Below are 19,361 nucleotides of genomic sequence, written 5' to 3' on the forward strand. Positions count from 1 at the left end.
CTTTATTAACCCACTGGAGTCATATGGATTACTTTTATGATGGATGGATGCACTTTTTTTGGACTTCAAAATCAGGAAAGGCATTCACTAACATTATCAAGCTTGGAAGAGTCTGGATATTTTTTTAATACAACATAGAACTTGTGTTCGTCTGAAAGAAGATAGTCATATACACCTAGGATGACTTGAGGGTGAGTAAATCATGGGATATTTTTCATTTTTGGGTGAACTATTCCTTTAACTACTGACCTTGTTTTGTAGAACCTTTATGCGGTTTAGGAGGTACAGGACCCAAGAATCCAAGGTTGTCATAAAAATTGTGAATTGCAATGGGATTAAAGTCTGGTCCTAAAAATCAGAAGAACAAGCGGTCAAAAACACATTTGCATAAAATAGGCCCAATAAGACAAGCCAAGACAAGTCATTTTTTGGTTGGGTCCAATTCAAATTCAAACCAATACTGTGATGTGTACTTTTGTACAAGTTTGTGAGACTTACATTAGTACATTTATGGAATGGTTGTTCATATGAAACATGTAATTAAAGATACATAAATATTTGAGTAATTTAAGGATGCACTGCTATGAAATTTTTGGCTGATGCAACAATTGCTAATTCTTCATATTTCAAAGCCGATAACCAATATATTGGCCGATAAATCTAAATCCAAATTTTGATATACGTTGAGAGCCTGATTACAAAAACAAAAGGCTTACCAATAAAACACTTCAAAATAAATCAAACATAGACAATACAGTAACCTCTGAAACACGGGGCAAAGAATTCACGTTCTTTTACAGTCGTGTTCTCATTATAAATTTATGTAACCTATATGACAGATTTGTGCTGCACGTGTTGCACTTGACTGCATCTTCCTTTTTGATGTGCTTCCAATCATATCAAGCAATTCAAAATCATCATGACGCGCATCTGAAGTGTGTCAGATGAAGGAAATAATACATTATCTATCGGCTTTAATATATCGGCCTAATTTTCTTATCGGATCGATAACATTAAAAATGATAATTTATTGGCCAATACCAATATATAGTGCATCTCTAGAATAAATCAATAATGGTATTCAATGATAATTGAATGGTATAAAAAAAAAAAACTACATGTTATTGGTATTTTGAACTCATTTACACTAAAATGTATTAATTCATATAACTTAAATTATATTAGTCTATGTACTAAATAGAGATAGACTGATATTGATTTTGTATAACCGACACCGATTATTTGTAGGTTTATGTGCCCGATAAATGATAAACAGAGGTAGTTATTTATTGTTTTATTTCTGTTTTTGACAATTGTAATAACAGCCTTTTTCACTTCCTCCTGCATACAAAACAAAATACAAACAAAATACGTAAACACAGAAGTCTGCACTGTGTTCAGTATGTCAACTGCGTAGGAGACTGACATGGGAGAGAAGAAATCGTTGAATAAAGTTGTTGTTTTTGTTTCATTTTTGCACACAAATGTATTCATAAAGTTAAGGTTGAACCACCGTAGTCATGTCGACTACTTTAACAATGTCTTTAAAGGGACAGTTCACCCAAAAATAACAAATTATCCAATGATTTACTCATCCTGAAGCCATCCTGGGTTGCAAAAGTAATCCATACAGTTCCAGGGGGCCTTTTGAAGCGAAGCGATGCAGTTTTGTAAGAAAAATATCCATATTTAAAACTTTATAAATTCAAATAACAAGCTTCCGGCGGATGACCATAAGCATAACGTGCAAGTCAATGTGCACCAAATGAGTAACCGATGTATGACGTAGGATGTAGGAGTATAGTTTAGACGCCTCTCGCGGTTCAAACAACAAACTCAAGATCCTCTTCTCTTATATCAAAATCCTTCGACATTTTTCTTTACAATTTCTCATTTTAGTCTTCTAATTCATGACTGGTGTTTCGTTTTGCTCTACCCTCTGCACTTCCGCTTTCGTCATTACGTCATGCGTCGGGTCAGAGGTTAATCTTCCGCCGCAAATCGATGCATACGGCCGTCTGCTGAAAGCTAGTTATTATAGTTAAATAGTAAAGTTTTAAATATGGATTTTTTTTCTTACAAAAACCCATCGCTTTGCTTTAGAAGACCTTTATTAACCCCCTGGAGCCGTATGGATTACTTTTTGATGATTTTATTTTTTCCTTCAAAGTGTGGCCCCCCATTCAAAACCATTAAAAAGCTAAGAGGAGCAAGTTTATTTTTAAATATATCTCCGATTGTGTTCGTCTGAAAGAAGATCATCATGGGATATTTTTTTTATTTTTGGGTGAATTAACCCTTTAATGCCTTTTTGGACCTTGAATGTGGTGGTTAAATTGCTGTCTATGGAGTAGTTGGAGAGCTCTTTGATTTCACCAAAAATATCTTAATTTGTGTTCTGAAGATGAATGAAGGTCTTATGGGTGTGGAACGACAAAAGGGTGAGTAATTAATGAGAGAATTTTCATTTTTGGGTGAACTAACCCTTTAATTTCTACATATCTGTAATTATTTATATGTTTAACAGCAAAAATAAAGGTTATATAGTAAATGTTAATATAAACGAGTTGATATTTTAAGAGTCGCATATGGTGGCCATGCATTTCTGAGCCTCAACCTGGTGAGTGAAAGGGACTATGAATGCAACTTCATTAGACCGATGATGAGCATAGACAACAGAGAGAGAATTCAATTCAGCGCACTTATTCATGGGTGTTTTATTTAATTCATATTAAGTTACATCTCTATTGGGTCATGCCTCAGTGAGTTAATCTCTTATTTTTTAGTGCCAAGTTTAAACTATATATCAAGCATTTAACATCTCATTTGTGCATTAATGGCTGTTATGTCAAATAAAGTTGATTAAGTAAGGGAGGCAAGTTATTTTACCTTTGAACACCACTTGTGTTTCAGACACAACGCTTTAATGGTGATCTTGCGTGCAATTCTCAAAATGTACACAAGATAGCGCCATTTATCAGGTAAATCCGATATTACAAAACTGATACCAGATTATGGAAAAATGCTTAAATATCAGGAAAAAAAAATCTGTTAAATCAATTATCAGTCGATCTCTAGCACTAAAACATCCCTTCATCACAGCCCACAGAAGTGACAGAAGTGAGTTATTGTGTAATTTGTCAACTAAAAGTAATTGGTCTTCTGAATGTTTAATTTTTAAACTCATTATTTTTGTCTGGAGCCCTGTAATGCCACATAAGGACATTTCCTGAAAAGCTGCAGACAGCTAGCATGGTACTCACCTCTTGTCTGAAGGAGGTCAATCTCTTTGGTTAAACAATCAATATCGATCTGTAGAAGCCTATTCTTACACCTCAGTTGCTGCATCTCCTCAATCTGAAAAATAAATAAAAAATAAATAAGAAGAAGTGTGCAAAAGTGCATGGTCTCTATGAGGTGAAGCATAAGCTTTAGCATTACCATGGCGATACATTGCTGGTTGATTGAGGCATGTAAAGTGGTGCTCAGTTAAAATAATTTCAACACCTTGTTTCATTAATGAATGAAGCAGCATGTCTGAATGGTTTAATGACTCGCTCAAAAACTGTATCTTGTACCTAGTGGCGTAACAATGTAACTGCGCTGAATGACAGCCTGTCTAGAACATGCAGAGACAAGCAGTGCTGATACTATTGGGAAATATCAACAGTCTTGGAAAGTGAGGATGGGAACTAACAGTTACAGAACTGTCAGGCTTACGTTGCTATGTGGACCCTTATTTTAACATTCTGTTCTTGTTTTCCCACTCTGTTTATTTTCGGGTTCATAGGTTACTGACTATGTCCTTGTTTGTTGCAATAGTTATGTATTAGTTTCAAGTGTCTAGTTTACTTTCCTTTGTTCTATCCAAGTTTTTCAGTTTTTAAACTGATAATATCGCAATACTGAGCCACTTAAAATCAACGCAAGGGAAATTCCTGCACCACGACAGCACTAGTTAGTGTGCAAGAAAAATTAAGAGGTACAATAACGTACAGATGGTATCTGACAGACTGAGTTGGAGCGCTGCAGTCGTCTCCTTGTGAGGTCATTTTCCATCTCGTTGACTTCTTCTTTCAGCTTCTCCAGCTTTCTCTTCTTCAGCTCTAATTCATGCCACAATCTCTCCATGCGTGCTCTCTGATGCACTAGCAAAGCTGTAAATTCACATAAAACATTATCAGCTACGTGCAAAATTTCATGTACAAAACTGATCACAATCATTGTATTAACTATAAAGAGTACTACATTTCAATTAGCAGTCATTAGAGTAGACCGTCTGCTTAATATCTGCTAACACTTTATGGCTGCATTTACACTGCATGGTTCAATTGACCCAATTCCGATTTTCCCCCCATGTGGTACAGATGGGATAGGCAGGAAAAAATGCATAGATTCTGATATTCTCCGATCGGTTTTAGGCCTCATTAATGTGTGGAAATAAATCTGATATGAAGCGGATATGCGCATTTGCACATGCAGTGTAAGCGGACAGATCGGTTATTCCCATCCCATTGTACTTCATTGAAAAAGTGACTTGTTTGAAACATTTCACAGTGCAGATATATCTATAACAAATGAAACATATCTAGTTGACTAGTAAAAGTATTAATTTAGTTTGTTTGTGTTAAATAAAAGGCAATTTGGTGAAATGCTGAAATGTTTTGCTTTTGAAATCATGCCGAGTGCTCGATACTGCTGTTGTCAGTGATGGCGGCTCGTGCACAGACACGTGCTTCAGTCCCGTTGTGGAGACTCCCTATTCGTTCCAGTGAAACCACAAAATAAAATGCACACAAACATGTCCCTGCCCTTGATATAAAATCACTGAAGAACGCAATTGATTTTAATGAGTAACAACAACCTATACGAGGGCGGATTCAAACCCCGAACCTCTGACATGCATAACAAAAGTTCTACCACCTGACTATTATTCCTCTTGCACACATCCTGCGATTTCTTGATATCATAATGCAATTTTTGGTTCATTTCGCAAAGTGTAGTGTAAATGCAGATATAGGATATGGGTCACTTTTAAAAGAAGTGGGTTGTCAAAAAAAAAAAAAAAAAAAAAAAAAAAAAAAAATCGGATAATAGTCAAAAAAAATTGGAATTGGCCATCAAGACCTGCAGTGTAAATGAGGCCTATTTTGATGACATTCTACTGACTATCAGTAATCTTTGCAAATACAAGTCAGCTAATTCTACTAACCCTAACAGTTTACTAATACTCTAATGCTGCGTTCACACCGAACGCGTCTGGGACGTCTGATTTACATGTTAAGTCAATGTAAACGCGCGTCTAGACGTCCTGCGGTACGAATCAAGCGTCTAGCGCGGCGCAAATCAGCCGTTGACGCGTGAATGGCGCGCCGCGAATTGAGCTTTCACACGCCTGACGCATCTGACGCACAAATTGAGCGTCTGACGCCCTAGGCGCCCGAGTTGAAAAATCTGAACCAATCAGGGACTCTGCTTTGGTAGTAACGTGTTTATGACGTGATCAGCGGTGGAGACCAGAACAAAGATAATAGTTGCTGTGTGTGGCCACCCATGATGTGTCATCATATTTTTATCGGGACAGGATTAAAAAGGACCTTGCCTGAAAGAGGATAAGCAAAGAAATCGGACAATCTGGTTAGTTGTTAAAACACTTTGCATGATTTTAGCCGTTGATACTAGCCCACCTGCTAGCTAGCAAAAGCTGGCTGGCATAACAGAGTTAAATTGCCGCTACTAGTTTCCAACTGACAAGATGATTTGTTTATTCAGAGGATCTGTGCAGAAAGAGATGGAAGCCCCTTCCATGAAGCGAATTCGCGTCTGAACACACTTTGTTTAGACGCGCGAATAGAGCGAATTTGACGCGCGTCTGACTTCAAAATGTTCAAGCGTCCAACTAGATGCATCTGACGCGAATTTGACGCCCCAAACGCATTCGGTGTGAGCGCAGCATAATGAGAGTTAGTTGATGGTTGCAAAGTTACTTATAGTTAGTAGAATGTCTAAAGTGGACTGTCAAAATAAAGCATGACCCACCATTCGCTAAGCATTTAAAAGAACAATAATATGTGTCATACTATTCAATACTAGAGATGAACGTACCTTGTGTGTACGCAGCGTCGTCAGCACCCATGCTGAGTCTGCGAGGCTCTGAGCTTTTGTCCCGGTGAGGTGAAAGCGGGTCAGACTGGTACAGGGGATCCGGCTCTGCATAATGGTGATCGCCAGGTAGACTGAGCAGGTTAGTTGGCTCAAACGTTGGCGATACCACTCCAGGAGACACAGCTGGCGGTTTATTGGGGGAGACAGTGATTTTAAATGTGTATTTGGTGTTGGGCTGCGTTACCACCACACGAGGAGACGTGGCAGTCCCTCCAGCTCCCACAGAGGGACGAGATTTGGGTGGGTGGTGGTGTATATATGCAGGTCCCATGCTCACCTGGCTTCCTAAAGCCCGCAGACCAGCAGAATTCTGAAGTGTTGGATTGGCCGAGATATAGACTGTAGGCGGGTTCCTTCCCCCTCCATCATCGGCTGATGTGTTTGCAGAAATATAGAACTTGGGCTGTGAGCGAGGGGTGTTGGGAACAATGGCGCATTCGTCCGATGGGGTAGTAGCAGCAGCGGGTGGGGACGCAGAGATATACACCGTGGGCTGGCTGCGACTGAGCCCAGCACCTCCAATTGAGATCGGGGCAGAAGGACCCGTGCTGGCAGCCAGCGAAGATGACGATGGACAGGATGAAGATGTGGAGCTACAGGTGGCTCGTGGGGCAGAACCGGAACGCAGGAGCGTAGCGGTGGCCGTGCTCGAACCACCAGCTATCCTCTGTGGAGACTCCAACTTTATCTCAATTTGATTCTTCCGTGGCCCAGTTGAGATGTTCTGGATGTTATACTGGCTAAAGGAGGCAGCAGATGAGCATGAGGAAGGCGAGGGTGACGAAGAGGATGCCTGTGACGCCACAGCCGAGGGGATGGAGGGGGCCTGGGTGTTGGTAGGTGAACTTATAGGCATGTATACATGTGAGGTTTGATGCTGGCTGCCGCTCCACGAACTCTGGGAAGCTGCAGGATGAGTGATCTGATAGATCTGCTGGGCAGGCTGGGAGGTGGGACTGTACTGCGCTCGTCCTTGTACCTGTCGCGTTGAGCCTGGCTGGGTCACGTATGGGCGAATATAGATGGAGTTTGGACTGTTCAGACCCGACTGAGGCCCTCCATGTATGTGCAGGGAGGTAGGTGTATTTCGGCCGGTGTTGGGCGCGAGCGTCACTGTGATTGGGTTGAAGCGTGGGGTTGGCGGTGGTCCATGACCTTTGCCCCCAACCTGGTAAAGGCCAAGATGCTGAGGAGGCTGCGGCTTACGAGTGGACTCCATGGCAGCGAATGCACTGAGGCTTGTGGGCGTGTGTGTAGGCACAGACGGCGTTTCAGGCTGATAGAACTCAGAGAGGGGAGACAGTACGTTTAAAGGCCCATCGTTCACACTGGGGGTGAGAGTCCTGCTGCCATTCATCCTTACTACATCTCGCTGCACTGCACCATGGGTATTCTGAGAGACGCCGAGGTTGAGTTGGGTCATGTGATTGCGAAGATCTGTCAAACTCTGGCTGCCTTCACTATACAAAAAACCAGGACTCACCTTGGCCAGGTACTCGCAACATGCAGCCAAATCGTTCTTATTCTGAGGAAAGAAGAGTGAGACAAATTTTTCAGCTTCAGGTATCTCTGGGGTGGAAGCTAAATTTAAAGTTAAACCTCTGGGATAAGATGCCCCACCCCTCAGATTTGGAAGCAACAGACCCCCCAGAGGCATGTTGTTGCTGCTCATTTTATTGTTTTATTTAATAATAGGGTTGGGAACCAAGAACCGGTTCTAGTGTTTTTAAAAAGTACCATCACAAAGTTTCGGTTCTGAATGGGTGGGCGAAGTGCGTGGAGTGTATCCTTTAATAGAGACGTCTCACCTCATGATTATTATAGTAATAAATGCACTGAAAAGCTCTCGTGCTACTCATATATGTCAGATATCAATGCAGAGAGAGAGCACAAAACTGCACGGTTAATCTTTAAAAGATTGCGTTCTCGATTTCATCACCCACATTATCTAATTCCTAAATGACAAAGATTCGCCCGTGTATATTAAACCTCTGACAAAAATAAAATTGTGACATTCAAATCTGCTTTCGCACTGCCGCTGATCTAGAGAGAGCAGTTGTCATGTTTAGATGAACAATTTAATCTTTTCAAACACCCAGTATCATAATTTCTGTTGCAAATATTCCACTTATCACAGAAGTATACAAAAGTTTATTATTCAGATATAAACGCTGACGTCTACGCTACCGTTCAAAATAAAAACCTTTTGAAAGTAACTGTGTGCTTCAAATAACGACTATTGATTGCATTGTTACGCCAACAAATTACTGTTAAAAATGTATCTATCACTTAATCATTCTTTCAGAAACAAGTGAAGTCTTTACGAATCCAACTAACAAAAATATTCTGTTTGCGTGTTTACGCATCTTAAAAAGGTGTTGAATTTGTGGAAACACTTTACAATAAGGTTCATTTGTTAACATTAATGTATCAACTAACATGAACTAACCATGAGCAATGCATTTGTTACTGTACTAGTTAATCTTTGTTAACCTTAGTTAATAAAAATCATAGCTGGTTCATATTAGTTCACAGTGCATTAACTAATGTTAACAAATACAACTGATTTTAATAATGTATTAGTAAATACTGAAATTAACATTAACAAAGATTAATAAATGCCAGAGAAATGCAGTTTATTATTAGTTCATGTTAATGTAGTTAACTAATGAACCTTATTGTAAAGTGTTTCCTACTTTGTTGAGATTAACAGTCTGTTAAACTAATTTTACAAGTATAATAAACACAAAAGGACTGTTTGAGTTGAGTAGTGTGTATTTATTTCCCCTTACTACTATGTTTTATTGGTCGTTTAATAATTTTAAAGGAATCGGAACCGGAATCGTTAGGCAGAACCGAAATCGGAAAATGTCTTACAATTTCCAACCCTATTTAATAATAATTATAATTCATGAAGTTAATAATTCCATGAATTAGATGTACATTTCAAACATCATTACTCATTGTTCATCATACTCCACAGGTCAACTGAATAACATCAGTCAGTGAGTATGAATGTATGTGTATTGAATATATACTGCACTCCAAACAACATGAATGATGCATCTGTCGTGCATTTGGAAGAGAAAATAATGAAATACGCCTGAAACTGCACATTGCAAGCGTAGAAATACTGAGCACAACCCTAGGTTTCCCACAGTGATTGCACTAGTAATTTGTTTAGACATTTACGATCTTTAGGACATTTAGATACTTCAGTATTTTTTGTGGAATTGGCAGCAAGCGGAGAATGGCTGTCTGTCATAAATGTCATCGTACAGCTGTGGTTAAAAAAAATTAAACTCAGAATCAGTTATATAATTTTTAAGAATTGATGGAAAATTGTTGCAGAAAAAAAATTGTGATGCAAAGAATTTTTCTCCTACTGCTAATTCAGATATATTTTATATATTCTGCAAAAAATCAGATAAAAGCTGGAAAGTTCACCCTGGGGGACATCTTTCCCTAGTAGTGATTTTCAATTTTGTTCTATAATAAATTAATTGGCAAATGTTTCAATTTATTTGCCTTAAAATATATATTGGATGAATTACCCCAGTTTGGGAATCAATGCTTTAGATAAAAGCATCTGCTAAATTAAAGCAAATGCAAAAAAAAACCTACAATGCAAATGTAGTGTGAAATTTGATTTTATTCACCAGGAACTGGCTAGATTGTGGAACGCCGTCTCTACATGACAGGTGGTTTGAAGGGAGGGGCTGTAAAATAACAGGGGTTAGTGACATCAGCGTAAAGTTGTGTCTGTACAACATGCATTGATGAATTTTGCGCAATTACACCAAGTATTGCATTAAGACAATAAACTATGTCACTTTTTATTTCATATTAACTTAATAGTTATGAGACAAATTATGCTGGGTCGCCAAAAGACAATTTTTGACATGTGAGACGAATTTCAAAAGGATGTACAGAGTACTTAGGCTTACAGAAACACATTTGATAATCCTTGTATAATTCGCACACAGGACACAGCCTTTCTAGATGGGCAAGCGGAGGATGTCTAACTCACCTGTAGGACACACTCACACACCACGTCCTCTGGAACTTCTGGAAACTTTTGCTGCAGGTGGTGCAGAACCTGGTTGTCAATCTGCTGGTTTCCCTGTGCCATTCGTCTACTGCCAAAACAGAACGGACCTGACCTCAGCACGCACGCTAGCGTACTATCTTAGCATCTTCTGCATAAAAATAAAAGAGAAGACAAAAATGCATATTTGTGAGACTATCCAAATGATAAGCACTAGAAATTTGGGACAGATGTAATCCAATATATTAATCAAACACTTTAGGAAAGATCAAATCAACAATAGTATCATACTGTGCTGATTTTGCCAGTTTTCCCAAAACTTAAATCCAGTACAGGTCAGATGTTTTGTAATGCGACCGCAGTGTGAACATATCGGAAATTCATGCGATTTTTAAATCACTTGAGATTAGGGTTGCAAAGGGGCTGAAAGTTTCCGGTAAATTTCTGGAAACTTTCCACGGGAACTTAACCGGGGGAATTTTGGAAATATTCCAATTTGGAAACTTAAGAATTTATGGGAATTAATTGGAAATTTTGGGAAATGTATAGAAGTTTCTAATATTTATATAAAACGTATCATATACAAACATAAATATAAACATTTTGTTTGGTCATAACATGAAATTTCTCTTTCGCATTCAATTAATTCTAATTTAGTAAATATGTAAAATAAATATTTTTATTGCAGCAGTTGTTATGTGTTATTTATTTCAGTGTCACATGATCCTTCAGAAATCATTCTAATATGCTGATTTGATACTCAGTTACTGTCAATATTGGAAATAGTTGCGCTGCTTAATATTTTTTTGGAACCTGTAATACTTTATTTTTTTAGGATTCATTGATGAATAAAAAGTTAAAAAGAACAGCATTTATTCAAAATAGAAATCTTTTCTAACAATATCACTTTAATATCACTTTTTTTTATCAATTTCACACATCCTTGCTGAATAAAAGTATTAATTTCTTTAAAAAAAAAAAAATTACATAAATTTATATAAATAAATGCTGCTCTTTACATTTTTATTCATCAAAGAATCCTGAAAAAAGTATCACAGATTATAAAAAATATTGTTTCCAACATTGATAACTGAGTATCAAATTAGCATATTAGAATAAATTCTGAAGGATCATGTGACACTGGAGTAATGATGCTGAAAATTCAGCTTTGCATCACAGAAATAAATTATAATTTAATGTATATTAAAATAGAAAACCATTATTTTGAATTGTAGTTATATTTCACAATTTTACCGTTTTTTCTGTATTTTTGATCAAATGTGCATGTTATGGACTGGGGGAATGCACAGTGCATGCGGGGGGTGTGGCCTCAATAGCCCTGCAGTAAGTAGTGTGCTGTGTGAATGTCAGGGTAAAAATTCCTGTTAATTTCCATGGAAAGTTTCCAGCTTTGAAAATTCCCGGAATTTTGCAACCCTACTTGAGATCAACATTCGTGGCCGATCACACAATTAATAAATGTATAATCACTTACTTTAATTCTGTGTTTGCTTTCATACAACAGCACGCTGTGTTTGTTGCCAAGTCTGTGATTTTCCCGCAGAATTGTGTTACGTTTTCACTGTTGCCGAGGGTTGTTTTGCAACTTCATGGGTTGAAGTGACCGCACTAACGCGATATTTTGCAATTGGGCTAGCTTTGGACTAGTTTTGAGAAGCAATTGAGTGGATTTTGTGGTAAAAACCTGGCAACCCTGTTTGTATCGTTCTTTTGTGCATGCAGGCCATGATCTGTTCACACTGGAAATCTAATATTGGCCACATTTAAAAAACAATGTGAATAGCTCTACACAAAAATATCAGATCTGAGCAAAAATGGGAATTGAGCAGTGTGAATGTAGCCTAAATGTACTGGGATTACAAAACTTACCAAGAAAGTTTGTGCACCAAGCTATACCGGTTTTATTATAATTAACATTGGCAACCTTCCCAAAGAGATTTTGCTCAAATGGAGGTTTACAAATCAACTCAACTAGATGCAACTGTCTGAGAACGGAATGCAGAAACAATAAAACTGAAAACTACAGAAAAGCCCTCTTTGGACTACAACAAACACAGTGTCGCAAAACAAAAGTGTTATGCAATGTTACAAGACTACAAGAAGAATTAAAGAGAGTTAAAGAACTATCACTGAATTAATGCTGAACAATTTAGAAAAAAATGCCAAACTATATTGCAAGGCTAGCAAATATATGATTACAGTTACTTAAAGTTGCTCAAAAAAAAAAAAATCACAATGTAGTTGATGTATAAAGAAACCATAAAGATCAGGGTTTGAAACATCAAGGATGGCCATGGCACAGGATGGGTTCACAACACATAAGAGGCTGCAATGGTAATGAATAAATCATCAACAACAGTGTGATTAATGTGTGAACAACTTATTTAAGGCAACATCTCACTAGCTGACATGAAACAAGTAGATTTTGGTCAGGGATATCACGTAGAATGTTTGTGTCGAAATATCGCCCTCTCCTGTCAGATGTTTGTTACTGTTAATGCACATCTGCAGCTCAACTCAAACTCTGTGCTTTACTTTCAGACATTTGTATGAGACAAAATATAAAATATAGTTAGTAACTGCACTTAATTAGCCTAGTTTCTGTTCACGCCTCTTCCCCAGAGCTGGTGCCACTGCTCTCATATGTTAGTCAAAGAAAAACTTCCTGAAAAACTTTTTTAATTTGTATCTTTATTCTGTTGTATTTATTTGTCCTATTGCTTGTAATGTGTTTTTTTGTTATAAACCTATTACTGACTGTTTATTAGTCTTCAATAAGCTTGCTTAGTGAGTGATGCAGAATATTAGCTCATGTAAATTGGCACCTAATTGATAACTTCTATTGAAAAACTATGATTAACCTCCTACGCAGTTGGGAAAGCAGGGTTTTCTGTGAAGCTGCCACTATGAGAAAACAAAAAACGGCTTCACACTGCATGGCAAAACTAATTTCATCTATTAGCCCAGGGACTATTCCACTGCCTTAGTTCTTGCATGTATATAACTGTTGTGCAATCTGTTTTGGAAAAAGAAAGAGGGAGGACACAAATTAAAAACAAGAGAGAAAAAAAAAAACGCCAATTCACTGTTTGCTCAATAGGAAATGTACAGTTTTCTACCCCAAGGCTAAAGAGGCCATTTGAAACACTTTAAGAGTTGCAAAACACAAGCAATGCGATTTTTATATAGTGCCTCTAATGCTTGGTTGTTTGAGATACAGACAGCCCATCCATCCATCGCCCTCGGCAAAGCCACAGCTCAACGAAACGAACTGCTGCCTGTCTGCCACACCCTAACAATGAACACACAACAGACTGAACGAAACATAAGCGCATCCCAAAATTGTTGTTGTAGACCAGGTCCAAAATTAACACTTCAAAATAAGGCAAACATGAGAAAATTGAGAAAAAAAAAAATTGCATTGGCGAGTAAATAAAAATTGGTTACTCCACAATAATTGGTAACTTCATAAGAAAAGGCAGAAGTACGGTGGCCCAGTAGTGCACAACACAACGAAATTTAAAAAGCAAACATAAGTTCACAGCACAACGGAATCGAGCCACAGCACAACGGAATAGAGCCACAGCACAACGGAATCGAGCCACAACACAACGGAATCGAGCCACAGCACAACGGAATCGAGCCACAACACAACGGAATCGAGCCACAGCACAACGGAATCGAGCCACAACACAACGGAATCGAGCCACAACACAACGGAATCGAGCCACAACACAACGGAATCGAGCCACAACACAACGGAATCGAGCCACAGCACAACGGAATAAAGCCACAACACAACGAAATCGAGCAACAACACAACGGAATCGAGCCACAGCACAACGAAATCGAGCCACAACACAACGGAATCGAGCCACAACACAACGGAATCGAGCCACAACACAACGGAATCGAGCCACAACACAACGGAATCGAGCCACAACACAACGGAATCGAGCCACAACACAACGGAATCGAGCCACAACACAACGGAATCGAGCCACAACACAACGGAATCGAGCCACAACACAACGGAAAGCCACAACACAACGGAATCGAGCCACAACACAACGGAATCGAGCCACAACACAACGGAATCGAGCCACAACACAACGGAATCGAGCCACAACACAACGGAATCGAGCCACAACACAACGGAATCAGCCACGGAATCGAGCCACAACTCAACGGAATAAAGCCACAACACAACGGAATTGAGCCACAACACAACGGAATTGAGCCACAACACAACGGAATCGAGCCACAGCACAACGAAATCGAGCAACAACACAACGGAATCGAGCCACAACACAACGAAATCGAGCCACAACACAACAGAATCGAGCCACAACACAACGAAATCGAGCCACAACACAACGAAATCGAGCCACAACACAACGGAAATGCTCCCGACCACTAGGGGGCTCTCAGAGCTCAGTGAAGTTAGTTTTCCTTGCCACTGTTCGGCAGTGATATCAAAACCACCACGATTAGTTTTAACAGTATGTAACCACCGTATATCAACATGAAATATTAATTCAAAATCACCTACGTGCACAATAGCATATTTATACCTGTGAAAGATTTGACGCGCTACCACGGTGCATGGTGAAGGGAACGTCTGCCAATTCCACCAAGTGGTTAAAACGTATAATTTGTATTCTTTAAAATTACTTTTATACATTTTAAAAACAGACATATTCAAATTCCAAAGCTTGTCAGTCTTACCAACATGAACTAACAAGCTTTGGAATTTGAACATGTCTGTTTTTAAATGTTAAACAAAGTCATTGTAATGAATACAAATTATACGTTTTAACCACTTGGTGGAATTGGCAGACGTTCCCTTCATGCGCCGTGGTAGTGCGTCAAATCTTTCACAGGTATAAATATGAAGCTATTGTGCACGTAGTTGATTTTTAATTAATATTTAATGTCGATATACAATGTTTACATACTTAAAACTAATCATGGTATTGATATATTTGTAAGACTGTCAACTTTATAGAACAGTGGCAAGGAATACTAACATTACCGAGCTCTGAGAGCCCCCAAGTGGTCGGGAGCATTTCCGTTGTGTTGTGGCTTGATTCCGTTGTGTTGTGGCTTGATTTCGTTGTGTTGTGGCTTGATTTCGTTGTGTTGTGGCTTGATTTCGTTGTGCTGTGGCTTGATTCCGTTGTGTTGTGGCTTGATTTCGTTGTGTTGTGGCTTGATTCCGTTGTGTTGTGGCTTGATTCCGTTGTGTTGTGGCTTGATTTCGTTGTGTTGTGGCTTGATTCCGTTGTGTTGTGGCTTGATTTCGTTGTGCTGTGGTTTGATTCCGTTGTGTTGTGGCTTGATTTCGTTGTGCTGTGGTTTGATTCCGTTGTGTTGTGGCTTGATTTCGTTGTGTTGTGGCTTGATTTCGTTGTGCTGTGGTTTGATTCCGTTGTGTTGTGGCTTGATTTCGTTGTGTTGTGGCTTGATTTCGTTGTGCTGTGGTTTGATTCCGTTGTGTTGTGGCTTGATTTCGTTGTGCTGTGGTTTGATTCCGTTGTGTTGTGGCTTGATTTCGTTGTGCTGTGGTTTGATTCCGTTGTGTTGTGGCTTGATTTCGTTGTGTTGTGGCTTGATTTCGTTGTGTTTTGAACTTATGTTTGCTTTTTTAATTTCGTTGTGTTGTGGCTTGATTCCGTTGTGTTATGGCTTGATTTCGTTGTGTTGTGGCTTGATTTTGTTGTGTTTTGAACTTATGTTTGCTTTTTTAATTTCGTTGTGTTGTGCACTACTGAGCCACCGTACAGAAGGCATGGTTTAAGCCAAATTGTAAGAATGATTATCTGATATCCACTGAGATATATAAATCAAAGTCATAAACTACCTACTAAAGCAATCATCTGCCGCAACATGTACATGTTCAAACCACTTTTACCTTCGTGGAAATTTCAGTGGAAAAGTCCACACAAGTGTGCAATACTTCTTGTACTGAGCCTCCAACAACAAAAATGTCTGGTTTGCGCTTGTTCATATAATGGCAGTGAATGGTGCCAATGTTATATTTTATTTGCATTTAGCATAGTTCTCTCTCTCTCTCGGCCATCTATGAGCTTATCACAAAAAGGTATTGTCTGCAAACTCAACAAATGGAGTTCAAAATGCAAAACATCTGCTTTGAGCAATGTTTGTGTTGTGTGTGTCATGCACCTATCATCAGGTATGCATGTCTTCAAGTTTAGTGTGCAAAAGACCATAAAGCATGTCAAATGTTGCCAAACAATCTGAAGTTAGTAGGTTAACTGTCACCAGTCATTTTTTTTTAATGGGATCACATTCGGTGCTTAACTCTAATACCTGCAGAGACAGATTTAAGCAGTACATATGCCACCCTTTCCTCTTTTTTTTTTTGCACTATTATCAATATCTATAGCTGAAGTCTCATGAATGGTGAATATACACACCCTCGTTACAATGACAACCAATATGAACAGCTGGTTTGTCTTGTAGTGGGATTTTTTTTTTTTTTTTTTTAGTGTGACTCAGTGTTACATTTGACTATCAAAGATCTCTTGCTTAGTGAAGTCCTTAGATCTGATCTGTTGAGTTTTTGTGTTTTTGTTGGCCATCAGACAAATGAATAATAAAAAGTGATTCCAATTCCCTTAGAGAAAACTATCACTTTACCAAAAAAAATGTATCTGTGTTTATTTACCAAGCCAAGTGTTTGGTTTGGAAAATAATGTTCGACGCACACTGAGCCTATTGTTGTCAGTACTTTAAAACAAGAATCTAATGGCTGTGTGTGTAATGATGAAAACTGAATGTACAAAACAAGACTGTTTCCTTTTTAATGTTCTGTAGTTCCAATTAGTTCTCAAACATATTTGGAAATATTTAAAAACAAGTGGTTTGTGTTTCACCTGATCAACATTCTGACATTAACACCCTTGTGTTATGTTTCGATTTTTGAGTTGACTGAAATGCTGGTTAACCCGTTTTTTTTCTTGACATTTTGTGACTTTCTCATTTTGGGTCATGAACATGCATGCAGAGTTTCAACATGCTGATTAATTGTGAAATGTGCATACAGAAATTGTATACATTCTTACATACATTCGTGGGTCAGTTTGATGCATTTAGGCAGCTGTAAAAAATAGAAAAATTATTTTAAATTGCAATAATATTTCACAATATTACTGTTTTTACTGTATTTGATTAAATAAATGCAACCTTGGTAAGCAGAAAATACTTCTTTCAAGAACTTCTGACAGGCACTGTACAAGTTCGGATATTTTTGTGGTAATAAAAGTAGACCCAAGCAAATATCTAAGCCTTTAAAATGACTTACATATAAAACGTTAAGTCTTCAGTGTCACATGATCCTTCAGAAATCATTCTAATATGCTGATCTGCTGCTCAAGAAACATTTAATGTGTACAATTGTACAAAATATTTGTGTACAATATTTTTTTTCAGGATTATTTGATGAATAGAAAGTTCAAAAGAACAGTGTTTATCTGAAATCTAATCTTTTGTAACATTATAAATGTCTTTACTGCCACTTTTGATTGATTTCATGCATCCTTGCTGAATAAAAGTATTCATTTCTTTAATTTCTTTTCAAAAAAATAAAAATAAAAATTCTTACTGACCCCAAACTTTTGAACGGTAGTGTATAATGCTACAGAAGCTTTGTATTTCAGATAAATGCTGTTCTTTTGAACTTTCTATTCATCAAGGAATCCTGAAAAAAAAATATACAACTGTTTTCAACATTGAAAATAATCATAAATGTTTATTGAGCAGCAAATCAGCATGTTAGAATGATTTCTGAAGGATCATGTGACACTGAAGACTGGAGTAACGATGCTGAAAATTCAGCTTTGCATCACAGGAATAAATTACTTTGTCAAATATATTTAAATAGTACACAGTTATTTTAAATTGTAATAATATTTCACAATATTACTGTTTTTACTGTATTTTTAATTAAATAAATGTAGCCTTGGTGAGCAGACGAAACTTCTTTTAAAAACATTAAAAATCTTAGTGGTTCCAAACTTTTGGACTGTACTGTATATATATATATGCACGTGTAACAATGAGGCAATAATATTTGGTTCAAATAAAGTATTAAAAGCAAGTGAATCGCAACCTTTGTTAATTCACAATAGCACTATGCTATAGTATAGTTTTGAATGGTTTTAATACATCGTGCAGCCTTAGAAAATGGTCTAATAATGTGGTTCGTTGATTCTCGCCTGTGGAATGCACCACTCCAGCATTTTGCTGGTTGCTCAATATGGTAAATTGCACTCAAGGATTTTTTAATTTTTTTAAATCGAGTACTCTAATTTAATCGAGGAATCATGACAGCCCATGTTATTGTGGACACTTCAAAATACCATGAATTAATCATTATTATGAATTTAGATTTTAAGAACACATTTAAGAACGCACTAATAATAAGGTTGTGAACAGAGAACCGGTTCTTATACATTAGTATGAGCTTTATTGTTTACAATATTTATTTGTTGGTCAGTGTCGTTGGGGGTTTGGTTCTTTTGCTGCTGTAGAATGCATTTGTAATAACTGAAGTCATCTGGTGAAGTGATAATGAACTGTAATGCAGTCAAGACCTGCCTGGAACTACTATCTATATTGTTACCTTGAATTAAAACTACTCATATCATGAAATAATATCACCCACCCCTACAAGAAGCATGATGCATTATAATGTAGCTTTAGCACAAAGAGCTCTGACTGTATTGTGTGGTTGTGTTTACTGCACGAGCAGCTATAGCTGACTAGCATGGCGGAGGGTGTAAAACAGTGCTGTACACTTCTAGTTTCTATATTTGGCTGTCATGGTGTAGTCAGTTAAAGTCGCTGTACAGCCACAGTAAGTACATTTACATGCGCAGGTATATTTGAGCTACAGCAGGGTTTTGTGTAATTGAGCTTGTCTACATCACATCTGTCTTTCGGAGCGAGCACACGGCACTGAGGCCAACCGTAATCAAATAAACTCTGTAAATGCTGGACACAGCCAAGCTACAACTGCACTATTCACGTCCAGACTAAGGTGTTCATAAAAAAATAATGAACCACTGCTTCAGTCTGACTGTAATCCTAAACTCCCTGTGAT

General features: G+C 37.9%; 1 protein-coding gene across 7 annotated transcripts in view; it reads right to left on the reverse strand.

Moving 5' to 3' along the window:
• tab2 (TGF-beta activated kinase 1 (MAP3K7) binding protein 2) overlaps positions 1 to 19,361 on the reverse strand; it is a 36,156-nt gene that overhangs the window by 4,536 nt on the left and 12,259 nt on the right. For 2 of the 7 annotated variants that reach the window (XM_048208389.1, XM_048208393.1), the window contains exons 2-7: positions 10,196 to 10,364; positions 9,825 to 9,884; positions 6,106 to 7,690; positions 3,997 to 4,157; positions 3,264 to 3,357; positions 250 to 348 (exon numbers count right to left, since the gene is read on the reverse strand). In XM_048208389.1, coding sequence (XP_048064346.1) covers positions 250 to 348; positions 3,264 to 3,357; positions 3,997 to 4,157; positions 6,106 to 7,690; positions 9,825 to 9,884; positions 10,196 to 10,297 — 2,101 coding nt within the window. In that variant the 5' untranslated portion in view covers positions 10,298 to 10,364. Of the gene's footprint in view, positions 1 to 249; positions 349 to 3,263; positions 3,358 to 3,996; positions 4,158 to 6,105; positions 7,691 to 9,789; positions 9,885 to 10,195; positions 10,365 to 19,361 lie in introns of those variants that run through there. The other 5 variants (XM_048208395.1, XM_048208391.1, XM_048208392.1 and 2 more) reach the window with 4 other exon arrangements.

The sequence above is a fragment of the Megalobrama amblycephala genome, linkage group LG11 (assembly GCF_018812025.1).
Source record: "Megalobrama amblycephala isolate DHTTF-2021 linkage group LG11, ASM1881202v1, whole genome shotgun sequence".
In the NCBI taxonomy this organism is placed as follows: Eukaryota; Metazoa; Chordata; class Actinopteri; order Cypriniformes; family Xenocyprididae; genus Megalobrama; species Megalobrama amblycephala.